Genomic DNA, 20,685 nt, shown 5'->3' on the forward strand with positions numbered 1-20,685 from the left:
TAGAATTAATATAGATAATAATGAAAGAATGATAGACGTAGAAAACATTCATTTTATAGCACATAAACAATTAGGACACTTAGGCAATCCATAAATAAATCCTCTGCCTCCTGAAGGAAATAAACCATAACATCAGTGAGGTATTCTTTCTAAAACAATGAACCTAAATCTGATCGAGGCTTGGGATATTTTACAGGAAGTAGAGAAGATGGAGAAAGATTTTTAACACCAAGGGGACATGATCAGTAGAATCCAGACGGGAGCGAATGCTACAGTAAAAAGCAGTTTCTTCTATAAATAAATTTTAATGAGGGAGGGAGGGAGGGAGACGAAATAAAGAGACTGACTGAGGGAACTTATAAATTAAAAGAGACATAAGAGATATGCCTACTAATTGCATTGGTGGACCTTAGCATGATCTTATTTCAAACAAAAAACTCTAGAAGTAATGAGATAAGTGGGGGAATTTGAACACTGATTTTATATTTTGTAATACCAAAGAATCATTATTTTTAAAGTGTGGTGTTGAAACTTGTATTTTAAAGAGTCATTTTTTTTTCTACGATACATACTCAGCTATTTATGAATAAAATGACATAATGTCCAGGATTTGTTTCAATAATCTGAACAAGTGTAGCTGAGACAAGACTGGCCTTATATGATAATTATTGAAACCGAGTCTATGGGGGTTTATTACACCAACCTCTCTAGTTTTGTATATTTTGAAATTTTCCATAGTAAAAAGATATTTAAAAAAAAAAACTACTAAGCATGTAAGCACTCTTTCTTTCCCAAGTTTTATTTTTCTGGGAGATGAATACTCTAAAATTCAAGGGTCAAGTAAGATGCCTGTGTGCCTAGAATGTATCCAGTAGTCGTGTAGACTGTGTGCGTGGCAGTGTGCATTTTAAAAAAAGTGCCCTTTCTCATATTTGATAAATTAGAAATATCTTTCCCTATTTTTTCTCTTCCTCAGCTTCCTCCCTACAACCCTACTCATAGTGGCACGTGAACTTACTTTTCCTGCCCCATGAGTCAGTAGACTTTGTAATGCTGCTCTATTTGAGCACAAATGGTGATATCTCTGTGAACAAAAGGTACCAGGAGAGTACAGGTGTGTGGAGTCACAAGAACAGCCCTATCTTTATCTACAATATGTAATCCTCTGTTTGTTACACAAGTTGAAATGTTATTAAGAGAGTTAAGAGAGAGATACCATCGACTCCAGTTAACATTGAACTGAGTCAGGGACATCTTCTAATCACTGCATAGATTAATGTTCTCCTTGTCATCCTCAGACACCCAGGAAGGCATGCCACTCTATGACATACATTATATTCCAGTGTGTGTGTCCAGTGGTAGAGACTGGCCCATACATGGATTCTTACTCCTGTGCCCTAAACTCCAATGATAGAGTTTCAAGAGTATACTACACGGCATATGGGGGAAAAATAAATAGCAGTGCAAAGGGAACTCTCCTTTCTTTGTTTCTTCTACTCCAGCATAAAATCCATACTGTTCCATAGAATTATCAGCTATCAGTTCATCAGTGACAGAAAGAATAAAAAAGCGAATGGTTCTTATAGAAGAAAATGTGCTTTTCTTTCACAAACATAGAAGCCATCTGGTCAGTTTTTAGTGAGGCTTCTTTCTCTACTTTCCATAGAACTTCATCCTAATTTATAGAGCTTTGCCTAGTTTTCTGGGTTCTTTAAAACTTTTGCATATCAACCTTTGCTCCTCGCTGTTTCTTTGTGGGGTAGCAGGGAAAGGGGTATTTTTTTTTCCTCAACATTTTACAGGAAAATACAGAATAATTACCATGTCAAAAAAGGATTTCTCATTTGTTTAAAATATAAAGCAACAATATAGGATTCAAAAAAGTGGAAAATATTCGAGGAATGTAGGTTCTGCACATGGCTAAATTATTTAACCAAAAATACCACTTAGATGGTTGACATCAGGTTGCATAGTGACATGTTAGATCCATCTGGCTGAGCTATCGAAAAGTAAGTTTTGAGGGTTCATCCAAAACCAGATGATTAGGTTTCCTTATTGTTTTCCACTGAATGTTTGACTGAAGGAACCAAACTGACAGTTGGTTTTGGCATTAAGTAGCGTTGACTCAGGCTCAATCCTACAGCTAGCTAGTCAGAGTAAGAACCTCTCCCCACCTAAGTGTCGCCATACGCTTCTAGTGGGAAGTAGGAATTACATTTTAGTGTTTAGTCCACCAATGTTTGTAACATAATGCTGTCCATTAGCTCTGATAACAAAATTGAAGGAAATATACTTCATCTATGGCATCAGAGATACTGCTTTACATATAAATACTTCATCCACTGGTATTTATTACTTTCATTGCATTTTTTAATTTGGTCACAGTTACATTTATAACACATGCTATGACTTTATTTTTATTACAAATCTATGTTTTATCAAACATCTATAGTAGTTTTATTCTCTACATGGATTTATATTAAATAACAAAGAGGACTTTAAAGGGTACTGGAAAACCCTTTTTGTTCCCCTTTCCTCTCTAAAAGCTAAATTAGGCCTGAACTTTCAAACCTAGAAATTCATTCTTTTGACTCATTCTCCTCAAGGAATGGGTTATACTTGATGCTTTTTAAGTTACTTATGCACTAAAATCAATGACTAGTATGAAATCCTTCCTGTAAGAAGCCTAGCCAGAGAAGAGGATGCAAGGCAACCAAGAGAGGGGAAAGAGAAGAGAAAAGAAGGGAAGGCACTAAGGAAAGAAAGGAAGCAAAATGGTCAAGGGCAATAGGTGGGGTGTCCAAGATAAACCCTGAGTAATTCACACTCCTGAGTAAGGCCAGTCCATACACTACCATTCCCACCTAAATTCAACATTATGCTCATTTGAAATTCTGATTCTAGGTTCCAAGGATCGTTTCTGGATTTAAAAGCGGAGAAATCAATGCCGTTATTAAAACCGTTTGTGGGCTGAGGCAAAAAACCACTAGGTAGAAAGAAGCAGAAAATCTATGAGCTGGTTATATACATCCCTGATCTGAAAGGTTGTTCTGTAGCAAATTACCAATATAGTTTTCCAAGGGTATGTTCCAGAGTTGCTGTTTTCTCTAATAGTATTTAAAAAAAATTCTTTAAAAAAGTTCAAAAGCCTACCAAGATTAATATATTGCTGATTTATGATTTTTACTTTGTTAAAAATAAGAATTAGAGAATCATTTCATTTAGATCAAGTTTCTTTTTTCCCTTTTAGGAAACAGGACATTTTCTTCATTGAGAATGATTTTCCTACTCTTTTATATATGTGCAGTTTAGATAAATAGTTGAAATGAAATCCACAGCTGACATATATCTATCAAAAGATCATCATTCTTTCATTAAGTCTATACCAGAACCAATCTCTTTTTTTTTTTTTAATCATCTAGATGTTTCTAGTGGCAGCTTTACTGTTTGGCATATGATGACTTTAATTGGCATCAGTGTTGTTCCAGCATTCTCGATTCTCCAAGTCATATTTTATGCTGCAACGTTAAGCTTTCAGTTACCAAGAACACTGTGTAAACAAACATAAACACCTTATTTTCTGTCTAGCATCAAAATAACTATTTCCAACTCCATTTAAGAGTTTTACAGATAGGAATTTCCAGTGAAAACTGATTTCTGAAACATGTTGCTAGCACACATCGTCAGGTCCATTGCAGTTCCCAATTTCCCATCTGCATACATTCTAAGAATTCAGCCTACCGACTGGATAACAACAACACTTGACGGCAGAGTAAATAAACATGTTCCCTAGTGCAACGAGCCACTTCTAACCTTTGCAAATCAGGGAAGACTTGGTCACATTCCTTACACTCCTGGACTGCATGTATGTCTCGGAGATCGTTTTCACTTTCGAGTTTTTGTTGAAAGTCTTCTTCCACCATTGAAAATGCGGAGTGAGGAGTACTGCAGGGGAACTTCTGGTGATCTGCCAGTTCAGCCTGGGACTCAAAGAGCTGGTCACAGTCCTCACAGCGATATTGCCGTTCTTCTGTGAAAATAATCCAGATATTACGAGGCCTGGGCCAATCAGGAAGTGTCAACCACAAACCAGCAGTTAGTTCTTATCGAATTATGGAAGATGTATGAGAAATGATTTAGTTGTCGTTTCCACCACTTCCATTTTAACCTGAATTAAAAATAATACCTGTAGAGAAGCCAGGACACAACCTAGCAGGATAATGTGGCTCCTTTGACTACAGCAGAGCTTCCTTACCAGAGCACACGGCTTAAACCCTTCCAGGAGTTAGTATTCACAGGACATTAGAAGTAATAATAACCACTGACCGTGCATCATCTATTTCCTCAACCCCATTCACGGATTACTGATGTTTCTCAAAACCTGATCATGAGAAATTATATGTCGGATTTTTATCCTGTTCTCACATGAGGCTACTAAAGCTCAGAGAAGTTTAGTAAGCAGTCAGGGATTACAGACTCAAAGGGTTCTGCGAGGATAAGAATCCATCTGTGTCTCATGCCCTTCTCACTGTGCCATGTTACCTGGAGGACACATGGGACACTGAGTCCCGCTCTGAGTCCCGCTTATACCTGGTTAATAGCAGTAAATGTGGGATTTTTCATTACATTCTTCATTACCACGTAATGGACACAGGATGTTTTCAGTATCCTTCAAGGCTAATTTACATTACCCTAGGGTCAGTGCTAATTGGCAGGACCCTGTTAAAGAGCAAACATATCGTGAATTTGCACTCTGAATCAGTAAGATAAATAAATGGTCGTAGCGGGAACTAGCGATAACAAGGTTATAAAGTGTCAGGCTAGTGATGGTACTGTTCCTGTTCTTTCCTTCCGAATTGCTTTTAGACCACTCGTGAGGCCATACTATGCACACATCACACAGACACAATCACAGAGGTATTGAAAACAGCTCACAATCATGAAAAGACAGGGCAACATGATCCATAATCCCTGTTTTATAGACCTACAGCCAGGACCTATAGCCAGTGGTTCACTGACTGAATGTTTTTGTGGGAATATTTTAGTCACCAACAAATGCTAGGCATTTTGCTAGGGAATGACTATATAAGAAACTCAAGGGGATACACATGTGAACAAATAGAGTGTGATATATTTTATGACAGATGCATGCACAGAGCCTAAGGGAGCCCACAGGAATGTGTCTAATCCATCTAATCTGAGGGAGAGAAGTTCAGAAAAGGCTTTGTAAGGAGCAAGCATCAGCCAGGTGAAGTGTGATGAGGGAGGACATTTCAGGCGGTGGAAACAGTGTAGACCAATGGTAAAGGAAAGGAAGAGCATGGCAGTTTGTGGAAAGGCAAAGCTATAGGGAAAAAAAAAAAAAAAGGGCAGGTTGATAGGGTGCATGCAGGGAAGCAATGGGAAGTGAAGTAAGAGAGGGTAGCAGGTCGCTAGGGGCTTTGGGGGCTCGTGCTAAGAAGGGAACAGAAAGCCACTGAAAGTCAGATAGCCCAGCTGTAGCATGGGAAGTTAAGTAGAAGTCAAATGAAACACGACTGCTGTAACCCACACACAATACTGGTTTCATTTAAACTAAACCAGTAACAGGGGGCCCAGGACGGTAAAGAAACCAGTATGTAGATTTAATATGTGTGTCAACTTTGGACTGTGGAGGGTTAAGGAAAAGGGGGTATTCTAAAGTAAATCACATCAGCTCGAAAGTCAGGTTTCTCGATGACATTTTTCAGGCAATGGAAATATTTCCTTATAATCTGTCACACTATTCACATATTTCAAATCTATATTTAGGGTGTGCCTGGGTGGCTCAGTTGGTTAAGCATCCAAATCTTGATTTTGGCTCAGGTCCTGATCTCAGGGTCATGATGAGATTGAGTCCTGTGCTGGGCGTGAAGCCTGTTTAGGATTCTCTCTCTCTCTCTCCCTCTGCCCCCTCCCCACCAACCCCTGCTCGCTCTTGCTCTCTCTCTCTTTAAAACAAAAAACAAAAAATATAAAACACACACACAAAAAAAAACTACATTTAGGATCTCACCAGCAGTCTGAACACAAACAAAACTTCCAGGCCACAGAATGGATGGAAAAGGCCTAGGTTTTAGAAGCAGCAAGACCTCGGTTTGAAAGCTAACTCTACTTTCCAGTCATGTGGTCTTGACCAATATACCTAGCTTTAGGTAACCTCAGTTCTTCTATGTGTATAATAGAAATGACTCCTCTCCTATAGTTTTGATCTATGGATAAGACCAAATGAGATAATAAATGGAGAGCATATATCTGGTATACACTAGGTGTGTGATGCATGTTCTATTTTCTCTCTCCTAAGCAATGTGAAATTGTAGTAGTATAAAACACAAATCACCACTTAAGCACCATAAACATTACATATAACATATATGGTATATATATATGGATACGGATATGACACAATAAAAACAAAAAACAACTGGTGGGTTCAAGAGTGTTGTAAAGGCAGTTCATTCATGAATGGGAGCCCTGAAAGAAGAACAGCCATTTCTATTTAGTTTTTTAGAATATTTATATTGTTAAACATTTATATTTAGAATTTAGAATATTTCAAATATTTATCTATCTAGAACATTTAGAATATTTTTATATACCTAGAACATTTATAATTCTAAAATAGTTGTTTGAAAACCTTTTTAGACCTAACATTCACCAATGAAAGTAGTCTTGCACTAGAGAAAGCCCAGATTACATTTCTTATCATATAAGCCCCCTCAGCTCTCACACACCTGGTTGGACCAGACTCCCTATTCAGGCTGAAACTCTACCAGGCTCATTGAGAACACTGGGTTTCTAAGAAGAAAATAATTTCCAAAAGGTTCCCCAAAATATAACTGCTATAATCTACCAAAAGGCAGAATGCAGCCCAGCCAAGGGAAAAAATGTTCAAGTAAAGAGCCAGCCAAGACTGGTAGCTTCCTTCGGAGGCATTCCAGAAGCAGAGACTGAGGTTTTCCTGTCGGGAATGCCAGAAGGATGGGAGGTGGCTCGATCCCCACCTGTCAGCTAAGTTGGGGTGAGTAACCCTTCCCAGTGGTCCTTCCAACTACAAAACACTCTAAAGTCACCACTAGATTATGTTAAACCAAATTGTGTTATATTAGGAGAGAGAAATAAGAAAGAGAAAGAAAAGAGTACTCCATTTTTATCCCAATGATACAAATCAATATGGGTAGAATTTTCTCTTTATTGGTCCTATACGTATACAACTAGTAATTATAATTGTTTTGATCCCCACTTCATTTGATTTAGAATAGTTCTCCGGCTAATACAAATTTCTCTGGGTGTAAAATTTCCTCATGTGTACTTTTCTCCCAATCCCCATCCCCCAATCCTCTCCCATATGGTCATGCTGGCTAGGATTTTACTCTCATTGACACACTTTTCCCAGTAATAGAACATTAGATGAAAAGACACAGCCACTAGATTTATGAAAATCCAAACTGAGTTCCCTGAAATGACTTCTGTTCAGTGAGAGGATTCTCCCCATAGTCTAAGACATTGACAAAAAAATTTAACCATGCGGTATCTCAGTCAAAATAGTCAAAATTACTTTGGCCTCCACTTTAGGGAAGACCTCTGCTGACTTAAGCTTCACAGTAACATTAGCCAGATGTCAAGCCAAGAAAAGAGCCAGTTGCAAGAGAAAGAGTTTGTTAAAGCTGACACTGAAGAGCCAGGAAAACCGATACATGCCACATGCAGTGGACTCATGGGGATGCTTGATCCCACGCAACCAAATGAGGGCAATGAGGACGGTGGCATGAGCAGTACTAACCGTGGATATCCGGCGCCATAGTTTCATGGGGATAGTCCTCACTCTTCATGAACAGCAGGAGCTCCTCTCCTGGTGCAATGTCTGCGACTACTCTATAAAATATCTTCAGAAGACAAGAAATGGAGGCGGTGGGAAGAGAGAAAGAAGTGAATGTTAGGAAAGGACAAGATATCCACTCATACCTGTACATTTTCTCAGACCTTAACAAACATGTTTCTTTTTATTTTTATCAGAAGAAGTGTGACTTCCTGTTTTGTGTCCTGAAAATTAGCCTTCTGATGACAACTGGAAAGCTGTGATTCTCATGCCGGTTCACAAATCTCTTCCAGATCCTACTTCACCAATCAAATTGTCTTCATACAAGGCTTTCTGTGTCACATATACCTTGTGTAATATTTGGTGAAGTACTTTCCCTTCTCTGAATTCCTCACTCTAGTGAACCCCCCAGGTATTCACAGAGCTGAATGTGTCTGGCATTACCCAGCAGCGGCCTTGCAAAGGGTGGCAAAGGCACAATGGCCTCCCTTAACATGTTCTCAAAAGCAGCCACCTTCTCAACAAGGTGTTTTTAAGGCAGTAGATTGGAAGGACATGGCATCAAGAGCTGACTGTAGCGAACATATTCAAAGGAGAATCTTTTGTTTTTAAAAAGCTTAATCCCCCTCTCACTAATCATTAGTACTCCCAGATCCAGGACTTGCCCTCACGCTCCAGCTCCTGACTCCCATTCTCTAAAAGTAGGCAGTATGCCTTTAATTTATTCATTCATCAGGGTGGCAGGGTATAGTGCTTATTCCCCTGCCTTCTAGCAAAATTCTGAGGAGACAAAAAATTTAATAGATCTGTTAATGATTAACTAAAAAGCTGTCAGGCAAATGTGGACCTATAATTTCTGAGAGCTGCCTACCTTTCCCCTCACCAGCTCTGTGACTTTAGGCAAGTCATTGTCCAATTTACCTGTCCAGGTTTCAGGGTTCTTTTAATGTATAAAAACATTTTCATTCACAATATGTACAAATATCTAATTATTATGTTGTATACCTGAAACTAATATGTCAATCACATCTCAATAAAAAAGCATTTAATCATGAAAATATTTAAGGTGCGTCTTCATTTTACCACAAAAAAAAATTGTTCTTAGTTTTCAATCTTATTCTAAGATTATTAATTAAACAATAATTCCATGACCAGACAGGGGTTGTGGAAGGAAGAAAGAATGAGATTATACAATTAACTGGTGAAAATGAGACCAGTGACATTCACACACCCACCCACACACACACACACACACACACACAGTACCACCAGAGCAACAAAGACAACAACAACAAAAAAAACCCTAGGGATTCAATCCTGCTCAGCCTCAATCCAATGGGGAGAAAACTCAACAGAACACAAATTACTAAGAACTATGAGAATGTATCTTTAAAGGGCATTTCTGTAACTGCTGGTTTCCTGCAGGATGTTTGACATTTCAAATTGAGAAAAACTGAGTAAATTAATACCTTATAAGATCAACAGAAATGTGCATAACTCTCATGGTATTGATCTATTTGTTTATCTTTTGCAAAGCAGAAGACATCAAATATAAGCATGTGCCTCTTTATTCCAGTAGGTGGCTCTAAAGCCCGCTTGTTTATTTTTCTATAAAAACATCACAGCACCCAATAGTGCTAAATCTAAAAACTCACTCAGTGAGGAGTGTTTTCTGTCTACTTTCTTTCCTGTCAAAATAAAATCTTTTTTTTTCATTCAACAGTAACTTAACCATAAATAGAAAATAATTTATAGAAATAATAAAATATTTATAGAAAATAATGCCAAATGCAAAATGTTGCTAGAATATGTTATCATATAACCCAAGATTCTTTATATCCAACCATAGAGGGACTCCAGATTATCTCAAGGAAATTACTCCTTGTGATGTGCTATTTCTACAAAAACCAGTGAGTGTGCAGTTTATATCTTATTAACCCACACCTGCAATTTTCCTGTTTTTGGAAGTACGCTGAGAGGAACAGTTCTGTTCAAAAAGTTATCAGATTGAGAAAACTGATTGTGTGTTCACTTTTTTCCCCCAAAACCTTCCAGTTAAATGCTTATAAGCACTCTATTTCATTCTGGAGTTCTATTTCCCCTTAGAAAACAATGGACTTCTCTCAACAGTTTGAATCACCTCTTTTTTTGGCATCTCTCAAAGGTTTAACTTATTAGCTTCCTTTCCAACAACATGTTGACATTTGAATTGTGACATATTAGAACTTTTCGGTGGCTTCTCGGAAATAGTGAGGTTAAAGAGACAATACCCTGCAAGATCGTCACACAGGGTGATTGTCTCTGTTGGGGAATGCTGCTTAGACACACACACCATGTCATTTTAAGAAAGTATTATGATATCATGATTTCTTTGTGGTCCGCTATTAATCATGTCTGTTTTAATTCCATTTCAGATTGACTCAATGCAGTGCGAAACAAAAGAAAATGATAGGTATATTGTATAAGTATAGAGCACAGAGACAATTCCCTTTGCAAGTACATTGATCGCCCCTGCAATTCCCGTTAAGTGTCCAGATTGTCAAGTAAGGAATATTGAGTGCATAAAAAATAAAAGACACAGAAGAGTGTTGGTGTTGGCTTTATTTACTGGAGGTAAAAGGTGACACTCCGGGCCATGAAAGGCAAGGCAAAACAGAGTGGGTTTTAACTTCAGGGTGTTCTTTTCGATTTTAAGCGAATTTTTATGGTGCTCATGAAACTGAGGTTTGAAAAGAACTGGCAAGCGCCAGACATAATGAGGGCAGATTCTGGGCACGCTTCCTCATATAGCAATAAGAATGTGCCTCGAAGTCCCATCTACCACACCCATACACATTTAGTGGGTTTTTTCAAGGTGCTGCTACCACTTGTGATCCTCTTTGTACCTCATCTCATAGGACCTTAGGGATATTCGGTAACATTGTATTTTTCCACCTATCATTACAATGACCCAAAAATATAATCTGAATACTTGAATCCAGAGATGTCTACATATAAAGCTAATTTATGTTCTAGCAATAATCATATACCAGCAGTAGGCCTTAGAGAAGTGAGAGGAGGAATTTAAACAAAAACATAATGACAATGCATTGCCTCAAAACAACTATGCGGAGGAATGATGGAATGTAATCTTAGAGGAATCAAACCTTTCAGAAAATCAGATACCACATCTCTGCTTTTATATTATAAAATAGGTCTTATAGCAAATAAAAATTCAATAAATAACAGAAGTGATTTATGTAGCTTTTTCCCACAGGTTTGTGTATTAAGCATTCTTGGCCATGCTCATAAAAAATATAACCATAATGTCTTTAAACTCAGTGTATTCTCAGAATCTCGGCTCTATTGCAGTCCTTCAATTATATGTCATCTGAGTTACGTACCAGAAGCAGAGATCTTACCAATATAACCTCTCTGGTTTTTGAGTTGGAGAAAAATAGAAGGGAATCATTATTCTGTTGAATTCCATAAAAGAAAAGGTCTCTTCTCCCATCAGGGGGTTTTCTGGAAAAAGTTATCTGGATCCAAAATAAAAATGTCCTGGATCTGGGATTTTTGTGATGAATTCAACTCAAGTATATATAGAGGGACTCCAAAGTCTCGAAGACTGAGAAAAAGTTTGAACTGATACAAAAAATGTTGTTGATTTATTATTTTGCTGTGTCTTTCTCAGAATACTTTATAAGAAGGGAAAAAACTTCAGTTATCACAATATAAGTTGAAAGATAAGAGGAATGGGACCTTAGAGTATAAGAAAATAGGAATTTATGAAAATTCCATTCTTTTAAAAGTCATGATAAGGATTTTTAAAATGTGTTAACTCCTCTAGAGTTTTCTCTTTGGTAGCAAATAACAAATTCCAGAAATACAACATGTTATGACCATGACCTAACTGTGTGTACATTTGACACTTTTGAAAGTTAAGGTGGTTTTATCATCTCATCATATAAAAAATTTAAATTTCCCAATACCTTCATGAACTCTTTTCATTTTTCCAGAAAGCTATTTTTCTATCTTTGTAAGTATGGTTATTATAACTAGATCTCTGGATGCCTCAATTTATAAGAATAAGTATTTATAGTACATGTTTTAATTAATGGATCATTTTATATTTTTTTAATTTTCTAAATTTGCTAAAATAGCATAGTAGTGAAATTTCTACATATGTTCTTTTTTAAATTCTAACTCATTCAATTTTGGAAATAAAACTAGAAATTCCCTAAATTGTTCATGCTTACCAGTGGTAAAATTCACAATTTAAGGCATAAATTTAGTATTATATACTAATATAGTTAGGAATTACTTGAAACATAATTATTTGACTTCATGTATTTTAATCAAACCCTGAAACCAGTTCCAAATGCCAAAAGAACATCCCTTCAGTTAACATTCACAAGGGTAAGCTAGGGATAAAAGGCAGTGGTGACTGGATTTGATTTAACAAATTTTAGACTTCCAAAAGATGTATTTTCATGCAATGTTACATATAAGCATGTATGTGCTTGGATATGTTATATACTTTTATATATGATCTATAAATGTGGCAAAGTATACACCTTGGGGAAATTTTAAATTTGCATAAAATATTAGCAAGCTCATATTTATGTATTAATATAAATGAATGTTTAATGACATATGCTTAATTCTAATTATGTATCATATACAGAATATGTAATAATATATTATATTATATATAGTACATTGAATATGTTATATACAGTTATATATTATATGTAGTTGGAATTGGAATTAATTATATTTTATTAAATATTCATGTTCTTTTGTTATTTAAGTCCAAGAGCACAAGCACTAAAAAGAGTATGGACGCTTACAAGCTTTCCGATAGGAAAGTTAATAGGCTATAAAAGACTTCAGATGAATTCTGTTTTATATTGTCAAGGCCTGTGTTCAAGCTAGTCCTCCATCAAACAGACAATGCTACTATTTGTATTTATAAATGGTAATAACGTGGGTTCTTGTTTATTATCCTATAAAATAGAAAAATCTAGAATCTGTCAGACCAGACTTACAGTCTAGTTTGCTATGCTTGGATCAATTTAAAGTATTGTACTTGTACTATTGAGACAGAAGAGAAATTCAGTGCACAGGGGGGAAAACAAGAAAAAAAGAAAACACATCATTTACTTTTTAAAAAGATGAACAAGGACTCATTGTTATGAGTCCCGTTTATTTTTCCTGGTCAAGCACTGAAGTTTTATTTATGCTTAATAGACTGCATTTGGCATGTCTAAAAATGACAGAAGTGTGAATTATGAATGACCTTCGACCTATTCAGGAAGTTGTAATAATTGAAATAATAGAGAAATGTACTCCCTGCAGAATCTGTATGGAGAGACAACTTTTTCAGATATTGCTGTCTTCTCCCTTTGAAGTTGACAGTTGCTTTCTGCCTCTCCCAGCTCCCAACATTCAGCCTGAATACTTTCTTTTCTATAGCTTCACACAATGTACCACTCAGAAGACTAGGAACAGCTGAGCAGAACTTTAACATTTGGAAGCTCGGTGGGAGGGGAGGTAGGTGACAGTTTGCATATCTGAACAAAGTCAACATTAGATATGAACACATCTGTCAGCTTTGGTGCTGCAGAGAGGTAACATCAGATCCACAAAGACAATGTGTGCGTATGTGCTGGGTTTAGGAAACACAGTCTGGACCCCCGATCTACCCATAGTGATGTGAGAAACCCCAATGTTCAGGAAGGCATGAGTAATGTCAAGTTTTTAGCCTCAACAAGAGTGACTCTATTTTACATTCTCAGCCTAACTGGTAAGAGATACTGAGAAGTGTCTTCAGGAGACAGAGAGATTGATGACAGAATGGAAAGTTATTTGTCCAACACAATGGAAGCTTTATCATGGCCAAGTTCTGCCAAAGAAAACCACCCTTAACTTCCTTAATTTCTCCAAAGAGATAGTATACCATATTCGTCTTTCGGATGACAGTCTAAAGACCAGAAGATATTTTGAGAAATATGAGGTATTGTCTACCTATATCCAAAAATATGTAACCACTTGTTATTTTCAGGACAAACATATTATTGGAGGAGAAGATTTACCCCCCATTTTTATCTCTTTATTAATAACATGAAAAGAAAGTCACATATAATTTATTGGATGACACGAAACAGAGAACTGATTGTTGGTTTTAGTTTGTATAAATAGAGCAAATGATAATGATTCACCTACTCTTATATCTGGAGCCTACAGTGTACCCAGCCTGGAAACCTTGGAAGTTTCCATTAAATGGCTTCTAAGGATCCCTTTCCAGTACCCACAAGAAATACCCACTAGTCACCTGTCTTTTAGGTGGCCATTTCATCTGATTCTATGCAAACTGATCATTCTGCATGGTTTCAGGATGCCTGGGAAGAGTTCCATCATCACATGATGAGGAAGCCAACGATCATCTCTGGGTTTTTTACTAGCCTGGAGGCTTTTCTTGGTGTCCTTGACCAACATGTTTTCCACCTTGATGGATCATAATGCACTCTGATGACTATCTTTTTTGGCACCCTTCCAGGAATAGCTGGAAGCTAGTTTGGATGTGATGCTTTGAGATCTTCCTGAATGACAGGTGTGACATACACGTAAACACTAATTACTTAAAATGTGCACAGAATACCTGAGGTCATCCACTTTTTCAACTTCTGTGATCTGTGAATCCTTATAAAATTCCTAGTCTGCATAGTGTTATGGCTGTTTTGTGTCCTGAGCGTCATTACGTGAGGGAAACATTTTGGGGGAGGGGATGGGCAGGGCTTCTTATCGTGAATATCAAATGGCAAACTGTATCTGAGACGGTTTCATCTTCGAGTGAAGGAAGTAACTTATCAGCCAGACAACATCCCCCCAAAGTCAGCTTAGGCCCCGTTCACAAGGCCAGTCTCTGGGTATTGCCAGCTGGCATTCATCTTAAAACAGCAAAGCATAACTTTGGTATAAAAGTGGAACTTGACTTAAAAGGAAAGCAAAGAAAATGCCCAAAGCCAGTAATAATTTTAACATCAAAAGAGGTCATAGAAAATGTGGACAGAAATCCTTGTAAAGGAAGAGCAAATTAACAAATTACCTGACAGTTGACGCAAACATTTTTAAAAAGTGGAAAGAGGTGAACAAATTACATTTTGCTTTTTACACCGCTGGTCTTCCCTGCTTTTTTGCACAAATGGCATTAATTGAATAATTCAGGAAAACCTTTTTTTTTCTCCGTAAAAAGCCAAAGAAAATAACTTGATAACTGAACCCATAATAAGCTTGCAGTAATAATACTGCCCCAGTGTCCCTGCCACCTGATAGAACATTGACGTGGACCTAAGGAGAGGGAAAGGGGATGTGCCAATTCAGCCATGATAGTCCTGGAAGCAGTTAAAACTTTATAAGGTAGAGCAAAAACGAGAACAATGCCTGTTCCAACTGAAAACACTGTAGAATCTTGCTGCCGTTCATTAACCACAAGAGAGCTGGCAGAATCCCCTAAGTGAATTCTGACCTTGATTTCTCTGAGGGGCGCTCATTCTTCTATATCCTATTTCTTCAAAACATACATCAGGCATTGGATAATCTCTTATTGACACATTTCTTTTTATTCAAAGTGAACAGCAGACTTCTCTTATACTACTTACTAAATACCAGCTGTCAAGGGCCTGTTTAAAAATGAACAGACTTATCACCTTGTGTAAATGACAAGATTAATAATGTCTTGGATTTCTGAGAACTTTATTCCAGTTATAGACCTTGTTAAGGGCAAGGCCAGGGGTTTGAATGAAACCGTGTTCCTTTCCAGGATGCAGAATACATACATACATACTTACATACATACATACATACATACATACATATAAAATGTTCCCCAAAGCACATGCGGAAATCATTCTAATTATCCAAAGTGGAAAGGCAGGTCTTAAGTCTATAAAGTCACCTTAAATGAATTGTGACTTAATGATGATTACAACCAATATGGATTCACCATGAACAAGTATTAGGGGAAAAAAAAATTGTGTTCAAAGAGCTAGCTATTGCATAAGTACCCCAAATCTGCAAACATATCATAGATGAGAACTGGCCTTGATTGAAGTAGATAGGGGGTCTATGGGTCATCTTGCCTTTGTTCAAGATGAGTGTATAGAAACATGGAGGTATGAGGGGACTTACCAAAGAATGGAGGGAAAGCTAAGAGCAGGGTGAGGCCAAAGCTAAAGTAATGTGCTACATCTACCCAGCGGAACTTTTGTACAGGTATCTACAAGACATCAAAGGAGAGGACATCAAAAATATCCAGAATAAAAAAGGAAGGAAAAAAGAAAACCTCAACAAATCATCAAGATGTGTGCCTACTTAACATTCAACAAATGGGTGTTTCCAGATGTAAATGAAACTCAAAATAATTAACGGTTTTCATGCTTCCCCTGCATATTTGAGGACCTATTCTGGAAAGAACTTTCATCATCCAACTCTCTGCTTTTGCTCCTGCCCTGCTCTACCTCTCAGTGCCAGCTCTTGCTCCTGAAAGCAAACAGGGACAATTTCAGACTGTTGAAACGTAAAAGTATTGAAGCATTGTCTGTCTCAATAAAAATTTCCAGCCAATTGCTACACCATAGCAGTGTGGCTATGTAATATTGTACAGAAACTTTAAGGAATATGGGGAAAATAATTAGGACTTCCAGGATAAAGAAACTTAGATATTATTATAGAGCTTCCATTTTATGACTTGAATGTGATTGGAACTTAATTTACTAGTGTCTTTGGTGAGGCCTTTTTCTACAGAGATAAATTACTATAGCTAATACAGTATTTTCTGGGGAGTGGTAAAGGATACCAGCCAGGAGCTGCAGCTACTTAGAAATTATGATTTAAGCATTCATTCCAGTGTTTTCAGAATTCCTATCTCCAAAAACATCACTGCAATAATTTTGAAAACTTGAAGAGATATCTAAAAACAATAAGCTTGGGTCTTTCTAGGAAGCCTTAGAAAAGAAAACTGCCACAAAGCTCACTCTGGCCTGAGGGGTGGGGTGGGGAAGAACCTGAAATAAAATAACTCACAGAAATCTACTGGAAAATTTAAACTCAGGAAAATCCCCTCAAATAACATGCTTGTACAGAGGTATTAGGAAAAATGTTAATCGCAGGGCCTTTGTTTTTATGAAACAAACCAGATTACATCCTTTATCAACTTCACTTGAAAATCAAAATCCATGCTATTCCTAAGCACTTCTTCACCCCCAAACACATCAAACATGGGTTTTATCCAGTACACGTTTGACTATTACCAACCTGTATTACCATCTTAGCAAGAACATTTATTCTCTTTTATAGAACCCTTCCACAGCATTATAAAGCTGATCCACATTGATTAAGCTTGATTTTTAACATGAGAATTTCTAAAAATCTCCTCTTTGCAAAAATAAACTATAATTTATACACCTTTGTTTCGTTCTGGGTCATCTTTTCCCTTCTTTATTAGTCGTCAAAATTATTGTAATGGCTAGACCACTGTTGAAAGATTCATCTGACATTCTTTCTTTCTGTAGCCCAGGACTTAAACCTGTCTTGTTATTAAAATTCATTTTATAAACTTGAGCTCTTAAGAGTTGGAGCAAAGAGAAATACTGTTTTATAATTTCGTGAGAGTGTTTCATCTGCTATTGTGTTGTGCAGGTGAGTTGATGTTCCTGTTTAATAATTACTCCTGGCCCAGGGTCTCCCTTTATGAACATTAAATAATATCTCACGTCATGAGAGTGTTCATTATGCAATGAGTTGTGCTTATTCACCATTTGGCAGCTCCTGTTCCTCATGGAAAAGAGAGCAAAAAAATAGTCCTAGAGAATCTCTTTAGTCAGCTCTTTTATCATTGTACCTAGTCCAACATTCACATTTCAAAGCTGTCTGAAACTGTAGTCTTAATTAACTTTTAGAACCACGCATCCAAGCTTACAGATGAATATGTTTATAAAATATGCATACATTATTGGGGTATCTGTTCTCTTTTGTCTTGTCAACTGGGCTAAGTAGGATTGTATGCATATATTGCCTATCACACAAATCTGACTTTTACCTCTGACTTTCCTCTCTCACTGTTTATGGGTGAACTTACTTGACCATGTAATGTCAATTTCACTATTATGTTATTTGATATGTACTTTGTTACCATCTTAGATTTCTGCCAGCAAAATACATAAATTTAAAATGAGTGCTTACAGAAATAATAGGTATGTGTCTGATATTGGCCTTTTATGATTTCCGGATTAACTATTTTCTTTCATTCTTTAATTAAAATAAGTAAACATGCTATTCATTATGGTATGAAACCAGTATAATTTCTTTTGAAAAGCAATATATTTTACAATGTGTGTCTCAAAAGTAACTATGTTAAAATTATAAATGCCTGCCCTAAAAAGCAATCTAATTCATAGTTAATAAAACAAAATTGTTTTGCTTTTTTAATGCGAGCAAGATTCCCAATGAAAGAGTGTATTTATTAAAAATATGAGACACATAATTATTAAATGAAAAAATGTATTGGCCACAAGTCCCATTCTTCCCCCATCCTTTCACTGACGCTACAGCAGTTTTATCTGTCCAAGGAGATGGCCTCTATTGTCAGTAAATATGGACAGCAAATAATTATGATGATATAATTACATTATTTCTTCTTACAGCTGCCTTTTGAGGTCTGTCAGCTCCTTTACTTCAGGAAACGTAACCTGAAAAATTCCTTCACTTGCAATACCCATGTATGTCCCGCATCTACAAATAGTGCATGCTCAAAAAGTGTTTGTTGTTGATGTGACAGTAACTCATATGATAGACTTGGGATATTTTCTGCTTCCAATCAATAACTAATTTAATAATGTTTTCCTTTGTCAATAATGTCTCTGTTTTCTTACAGCAAAGGAAAAAAATAATTGATTGGTTTATTATTTTTGATGTATGTTGAAGATTTTTAAATGATACCTATTTAAACCTAATTTTATAATTTACTACCTCTTACACAGTTTAGTCAGTAAAAATTATCTGGTAGCTGGTAAAATGCCAAAGAATAATCTCATAATGATGATTGAAATAGAGTGCTGGGCCATATGACGCTAACATTACTTAACAGCTTTCAATTGGAAACATCTAATTTAAACTTTTCTTTTTCTTGGTGGGGATTTTCACAGCAAATTTGCCAAACAACCATTTTAATATGGTCTTTGAAATGTATTTGATTTAGGTAACCATTGGGTTAAAAGAAATAAATGATGGATAACATAATTAAATTCTAACCCAACAGTGTTTATAAAACAAAAATTAACAAGCTAAACCTCTTGTTGTTTCAGGTATTATCATACTAAGTTACAAGATTCATAACCTAACTTTATTGAGTGTAAAATATGTTTCATGATATTTTCATGATCTTATTTCATAGTTATTATTATTAAAGTTAACCTCACTGCATGGGCCTCCGTAAAGCAATTTCCAGCAGTGATATTTTTAAACTTTTCACATATAACCCAAAAAGGGAGTATTTTGATTAATCTAAAAGTGTTTCTCCTTTATAAACAGGCAAATCAACATAAAATGCAGTCAGATAAAACTGCATGTAGATCATATATATATACACACACACATACACATATCTACCTCCTATTTCAAGTAAAAACCTATATAATATTTCAAGTGTATCACTTCCAATTTCTGCACAAATTCATAAAGTGTTATTGAGTAGCTCAATACTTTCCATGAATGTTTCCCTATTATGATGGTAAAGAAAAAAAAGGTACAGAAAAGCTAAAAATAAATAGTACTCTGTTTTTAGAACATTCTATCACACTCAGAAAACTAGAACATTTATGAAGTTACAAAGTGAATAAACTACCCAAAAAAGTAGCACTGAAAGAAAACAGTACTGCAAATAACTTTATTCTGCATCTCACTTATATTTGTGCATTACCTTTCAGCATATCAACAAACAGGCCACAAGGGTCTACTGCAGCTCGCTGTTATTTTTATTCTTCAGGCTTCACTGATACTTTAGTGCTCTCAAAGAAAGACAAGAAAATCTTTACAACATACCTGATCATTTATCTGGCATGCAACGAGGTTGTGCTGATCATAACAGCCAGCGAACCTGATGTACTTGAGCCAGCTTCCTACATCTGGTTGACTAGCATCTATGCAGAACTTCACATTGCAAAACTCATCTAAGATCTGGAAGGAAGAAGATGAGAACAATCAATTTCCATATCAATTCATTCTTTAGAATGGTTAATTGCTTGAAAATATTTTATTCAAGTGTATAGTCCTCCTTCAAATCCTGCAAAAAAATAGTCAGGCAGTATGCATATTAATAGAGGAGGAATAACAATAAGTTATCTTAGAAGCAGCAATGTACTATTTTTTTAAAAGAACAAAGCAATTGTACATTATTACAAAAACTGATCAATTGATTTTTTAAAATGCTTGTTTCCTTGTTATGCATGAATGACTGCTATTGACTTAATTTTACTCCACGTGATTTTTATAAAAAATAATATTGAACAGCACATATTAACCTAATATTTCTAAACTAGACAATGTTTTAGGTTCAGATTACCTTCCCATTAAGCATATACTTTCACATTTTTGCCCTTTAAATTAATTCAGTTAAAAAACTTTAAATATTACTAAATTCCTTTTCACTTTGCATTTCACCACCATGAAACAATTAATTCACACCGTTAATGGAAGAAGATAATAAGATTTGTCTCATATTTGTTTGTTCCTGACCAAACTTAAGAAAAATAACTGAAAACAAATGATTGGTAAACACTCATGTAAAATATGGCAATCTAATGTTTTAG

The 20,685-nt window shown here is 36.1% G+C and overlaps 1 protein-coding gene across 16 annotated transcripts in view; it reads right to left on the reverse strand.

The window, feature by feature from the left end:
• The window catches only part of MECOM (MDS1 and EVI1 complex locus), a 540,895-nt gene that overhangs the window by 39,950 nt on the left and 480,260 nt on the right, over positions 1 to 20,685 (reverse strand). For 15 of the 16 annotated variants that reach the window (XM_032836115.1, XM_032836110.1, XM_032836120.1 and 12 more), the window contains 3 exons: positions 19,919 to 20,053; positions 7,802 to 7,904; positions 3,814 to 4,030 (listed from right to left, as the gene is read on the reverse strand). In XM_032836115.1, coding sequence (XP_032692006.1) covers positions 3,814 to 4,030; positions 7,802 to 7,904; positions 19,919 to 20,053 — 455 coding nt within the window. The remainder of the gene's footprint in view (positions 1 to 3,813; positions 4,031 to 7,801; positions 7,905 to 19,918; positions 20,054 to 20,685) is intronic. The other variant, XM_032836111.1, reaches the window with a different exon arrangement.

Source organism: Lontra canadensis, unplaced genomic scaffold, assembly GCF_010015895.1.
Source record: "Lontra canadensis isolate GAN:19392208 unplaced genomic scaffold, GSC_riverotter_1.0 scaffold90, whole genome shotgun sequence".
NCBI lineage: Eukaryota > Metazoa > Chordata > Mammalia > Carnivora > Mustelidae > Lontra > Lontra canadensis.